General features: G+C 40.6%; 1 protein-coding gene across 1 annotated transcript in view; it reads right to left on the bottom strand.

Moving 5' to 3' along the window:
* Positions 1-5882, bottom strand: part of adam10a (ADAM metallopeptidase domain 10a) — a 170143-nt gene that overhangs the window by 21964 nt on the left and 142297 nt on the right. Inside the window, exon 14 of the mRNA XM_043677449.1 lies at positions 1973-2193. Coding sequence (XP_043533384.1) covers positions 1973-2193 — 221 coding nt within the window. The remainder of the gene's footprint in view (positions 1-1972; positions 2194-5882) is intronic.

Genomic DNA, 5882 nt, shown 5'->3' with positions numbered 1-5882 from the left:
GGGGAGGGAGAAGAAGAGGGAGGGGGAAAAAGAGGGAGAGAACGAAAGGAAGATCAAAGTGGACATGTATGTGTAGAATCTTAGGAGATAGCTGAGGAACTCTTAATATTTCTCCTGTGTTTACCATAAAGTAAGACATGAAGACGTGGAAACTTGGGGAAGTTATGATGCTATCTTGGGGACTGTCCATATCACAGTAGAGTTGGTGTTGAATGTATTAGAATGCATGAAGGTGAATAAATCTCCTGGTCCTGACGATATATATCCAAGAACCTTGCAAGAGGCTCAAGAAGAAATTGCAGGGGCCCTACCCGATATATTTGCATCACTGTTAGTCACAGGTGAGGTCCTGGAAGACTAGAGGGTAGCAAATGTTGTGCCATTATTCAAGAAGGGCTGCAAAGAAAAACCTGGGAACTATAGACCCGTAAACCTAACAGCTGTGGTGGGCAAATTACTTGAGAAGATTCTGAGGGATATGATATGCATGCATTTGGAAAGACAGGGTTTGATTAGTAGTAGTCAGCATGGCTTTGTGAGTGAGAGATCATGCCTCACAAGTTTGTTAGAGTTCTTTGATGAAGTGACCAGGGAGGTTGACGAGTGCAGAACAATAAACATAGTCTTCATGGATTTCAGTAAGGCCTTTGCTAAAGTTCCACATGGTATGCTGCCCTGGAAGGTTGGATCGCATGGAATCCAGGGTGAGCTGACAAACTGGATACAAAATTGGCTTGGTGGTAGGAAGCAGAGGTAACAGTGGAAGGATGCTTGTCAAACTGGAGGCCTGTGACTAATGGAATGCCTCAGGAATTGGTGTTGGGCTCATTACTGTTTGCTATCTAAATCAATCATTTGGTTGAAAACGTACAAGGCATGATTAGTAAGTTTGCTAATGACACTAAAATAGGTGGTATTGTGGACAGTGATGAAGGTTATGAGAAATTGCAGCAGGACCTCGATCAGCTGGGGAAGTGTGCCGAAAAATGGCAAATGGAGTTTAATACAGGTAACTGTGAAGTTTTGCATTTTAGAAAGTCAACTCAACATAGGAGTTTCATGGTGAATGGTAAGGCATTAAGGACAAGAGTGGAACAGAGGGATCTTAGAGTTCAAATTCACAGTTCACTGAAAGTGGAGTCACAGATGGACAGGGCATTGAAGGCGGTTTTTGGTACACTGGCCTTCATCAGTCAGGGCACGGAGTATACAAGTTGGGAAGTAATGCTGCACTTCTACAGGACATTGATGAGGCTGCATTGGCGAATTGTTTTCAGTTTTGGTCACCATGTTATAGGATGGATGTTATTAAACTAGGAAGTGTGCAGAAGAAATTTACAAGGATGTTGCCTGGACTCAATGGTCTAACTTATAGGGAGAGGTTGGACAAGCTAGGACCTTTTACTTTCGAGTGTAGGAAACGGAGGGGAGACCTTATAGAAGTTTATAAGGTCATGAGAGCCAATGATAGGGTGAATGCACTCAGTCTTTTTCCCAGGTTTGAGGAATCAAGGACTAGAGGGCATCAGTTTAAGGTTAGAGGTGAAAGAATAAAAGGGAACCTGAGGGGCAACCTTTTTTTAAAAAATATAGATGGAATGAGCTGGTACAGAAATGGTTGAGGCTGGTACATTAACAACACTTAAAAGGCATTTGGACAAATACACGGATAGGAAAGGATTTAAGATATGAGCCAAATGCAGGGAAATAGGATTAGCGTTTATGGACATTTTGATCAGCATGGATCAGTTTGGGCCAAAGGGCCTGTCTCCATGCTGTAGGACTACATGACTAACAGGAACAGATGGAAAACATTAAGCTCAGCTATTAAAGTTTATCCATTTTAATCAGTAATTTTTGTGAATAAACTAATGGACCTTTCCCTTACAATTGAGGTGATAGTCCAAATTCATTGATAAAATGGTCTCACATTATAGTGTCTCGGTATCATTAACAGCTTCAATTTACTTACCACAATCCATTCAGCAATATTTTCATAAAGCTCTGGATTAAAGATGGCTTTCTTTAACCTGGCCAACGGACCATCTGCATCAACAAGCCTACATCTATTAAAGACATCACAGTAGCCTTTGAAATCATTGCAGGGTGATCCAGGCTGTAGTGTGATGGTAGTAGAGTTGAAGTGTCTATGCCACTTCTCTGACCCAGTACTTGCACACGTTAATGGCTTATCTGCAAAGATACAATGGAACAAAGCTCAGCGAGGTGAAAGCATAACAACTGTCCATTCTGAAATAAACTATTAGGCTCTTTGGTACCAGAGGCAGCACAACATCATAACGGATGACAGCAAGTACAATTAATTTACGAATTCAAAAATATGGGTGTTGTTTTATTGACAATGTGGTGCTGTGCAGAAAGCATTTGAAGTCTTTACATATGAAAAGCTGTCAAACTCTGTACTGCCCTCTAGCTATGTGACAAAGTTCAGGATCTGGATAGCAATAATTATACTTCCAGTATTATGCCCATTTACCACGTATAAAAAAAAAATCAATGAGGTTTGAACAAAAGCAGTGATATTTGCTCCTACTACCACAAGATTTGCAGCAATTCAGGGTAGCAGTTCATCAATTAGGGATGGACAATAAATGTTGGTCTAGCCAACAACACCCACATCCTGAGAATAAATCAAAAATAATTAAAGATTCACACCATTAGTAGGCTGACCTTCATATGCATTGACAACTCACGAACTACACATGCCTAATGCGTTGGTCTATATGGATTGGTTGAAAGATTGTAAAGGACATCACAGCTGACATACTCGCATTGCAAGTTTATCAGCAGGGGTCACTGAAGTCAGAGAATGTAAACCGCTGCTTGAGTTAGTTTAAACTAACTGCTCGAGTTAGTTTAAACAAATAACAAACCAGAAGTTAAACAGTTTCCTAACGTTCGTACCACTTAAAGCTACTGGCCTTTGGTGGACCACAAACACAAATCCTAAAAAGAATGAACTAATAAAGAAAACCATGCACCAGAAATACTGAAGATAAAAGTTGCTATAATCACTAGACAGTGACTATAGAAACTTTTATAGTTAGGAAATGATTTCAAAGTTAACTGTAAACATGGAAAGTAACAATGCTATTTCTTACTAAACTGTACAAACATGTTTACTCATGAGGAAAACTGCCAGAGGACTTCAGATAGGCAACACCCAAAGAAAGAAGCCAACAGCATGACAATGCCCTGACTGTAGTCTGATTACTCATATATCAAAGTCTGTGCTGAGAAGCGTAACAAGCAGAGTGCTTGGGAAGGCCCGGAATTACATTGCAGTTGACTAGCATGGATTCCAAAGAGGAAGACTGAGAAGATAACAGATGAGAAAACTTTGACAGAATTAGTCATATAAGATGAATGCAGTTTTGGACAGGAAATAAATAGTTTTGTCAGATTGACTGGCCAGTATTTATTGCCCATCCTTCAATTAAGAAGCAATTACATTGTTGTGGCTCCGAAGTCGCAGATAGGCCAGACCAGACCTTAAAAGTGTAAGAGGAGAAGAAGCCCATCAAATCTGTTTCAACATTCAATGAAGTCATAGCTGATATGATAACCCTCAACTCCATTTTCCTCCCCTTACCCCAATAACTTCCACGATTCCTGAAATGATTAAAAATCTGTCTCTCAGCCTTATATTCACATAATGATCCAGCCTCAACAGGCTGGTAAAGAATTCCACAGATTTATGACCCTCAAGAGAAGAAATTGCTCCTCATCTCAGTCTTAAATATGCAAACTCTTATTCTGAGATTATGTCCTCTGGTCCTAGGTTCTCCCATAAGGGGAAAACAATCTTTACACATCTACCCTGTCAAGAATCTTGAATGCTTCAGTGATGCCCAGTCATTATACGATATTTCAACAACTACGTGCCCAATCCATTCAACCTCTCCCAATAAGATAAGCTGATAACTGGTGTAGTGGGACGATGAATCTTCTCTAGACTGCCTCCAAAACAGAGCTTAACTAAAGGGACCAAAACTATTTACAGTATTTCAGCTCTGAACTGGTTAGTGTCTTGTACTGTTTTAGCAAAACCTCCATAGTTTTATACACCATTTTTTGAAAGGCCAACATTCCACTTGCCTTCCCTATTAGCCATTGAACTTGGATGTTAACTTCAGTGATTCATGGATCACTCAGTCACTACAGTCAAGAAACCACACAAACGACTCTACTTCCTCAAAAGGCTAAGGAAAGTCAGCATACCCATAATAACTTTTACCAATTTTTATAGCTATACCATAGAAATCATCCTATCTAGATGCATTACAGCTTGATAAGGCAACTGTTCTGTCCAAGACCACAACAAATTAACGGAGAAAATGAGGACTGCGGATGCTGGAGATCAGAGTTGAGAATGTGGTGCAGGAAAAGCACAGCAGGTCAGGCAGCATCTGACGATCAGGAGAATTGACGTTTCGGGCATAAATCCTTCATCTGTCATTGGAAACATAGCCCTGCCCATGATCAAAACCAACCTTCCGTGCATTGACTGTCTACACTTCCCACTGCGTCGGGAAAGCAGCAAACATAATCAAAGATCCCTCCCACCCCAATTGTACTCTCTGCTGCCCTGCTCGATCGGAAAAAAAATTAAACAAATCCGTTGGGTTTTCAAACTTAAGAACAGCTTCTTCCCCACTGTTATGAGACTTATGAACGGACCCCTCATATTACTGTTGATCTTTCTCTACACCTTCTCTATACCTTTAAAACTATATTCTGTATTCTGTTCTATTACCTGATGTACTTATGTAAGGTATGATTGGTCTGGTTAGCAAACAATACTTTTCACTGTATCTCTGTACATATGCCAATAATAAATCAAATGTGCTCGTTAAGTAGCTAACGTATAGCACCTTAATCCGAAAAATCCAATTACATTACATCCAATGTTTCCCTTTCAACTACCCTGCTTATTACCTCCTCAAAAGAAAGCTAGTAAATTTGTCAGGCATAATTTTCCTTTCATGAAGCCATGTTGACTCTGCTTGATCATGTTATGCCTTTCTAAACATTCTGCTGTTCCATCCTTTAAAGTAGACTTTAACATTTTCCGAATAACAATATTCCCAATATTACCCGATAATCGAACTGGCCTATAGTTATCGGTTTTTGTCTCCCTCCCTTTCTAAATAAAGGTATTACCAGTGGCAGTTTTCCATTCCTCCAGGACTTTTCCAGAATCTGAGGATTCTTAGATTACTGGCATTGCATCTACCATCTCTGGAGCTGCTTCCATTAACATCCTAGAACGCAATCCATCAGGTCCAGGAGATTATCAGTCTTTAGGCCTATTAGATTTCAGAGTACTTTTTCTCTCGTGATAGTTATAGAGTCATAGATGTACAGCATGGAAACAGACCCTTTGGTCCAACCTGTCCATGCCAACCAGATATCCCAACCCAATCTAGTCCCACCTGCCAGCACCCGGCCCATATCCCTCCAAACCCTTCCTATGCATATACCCATCCAGATGCCTTTTAAATGTTGCAATTGTATCAGCCTCCACCACATCCTCTGGCAGCTCATTTCATACACGTACCACCCTCTGCGTGAAAAAGTTGCCCCTTAGGTCTCTTTTATATCTTTCCCCCCCTCACCCTAAACCTATGCCCTCTAGTTCTCCCTGACCCCAGGGAAAAAAAACTTTGTCGATTTATCCTATCCATGCCCCTCAATTTTGTAAACCTCTATAAAGTCATCCTTCAGCCTCCTGTTCAGCCTCTCCCTATAGCTCAAATTCTCCAAACCCTGGCAACATCCTTGAAAATCTTTTCTGAACCCTTTCAAGTTTCACAACATCTTTCCAATAGGAAGGAGACCAGAATTGCACGCAATATTCC

Source organism: Chiloscyllium plagiosum, chromosome 36, assembly GCF_004010195.1.
Source record: "Chiloscyllium plagiosum isolate BGI_BamShark_2017 chromosome 36, ASM401019v2, whole genome shotgun sequence".
Classification (NCBI taxonomy): Eukaryota; Metazoa; Chordata; class Chondrichthyes; order Orectolobiformes; family Hemiscylliidae; genus Chiloscyllium; species Chiloscyllium plagiosum.
Note: the sequence above shows the minus strand (reverse complement) of the source record. Positions and strands in the feature narration are given on the sequence as shown.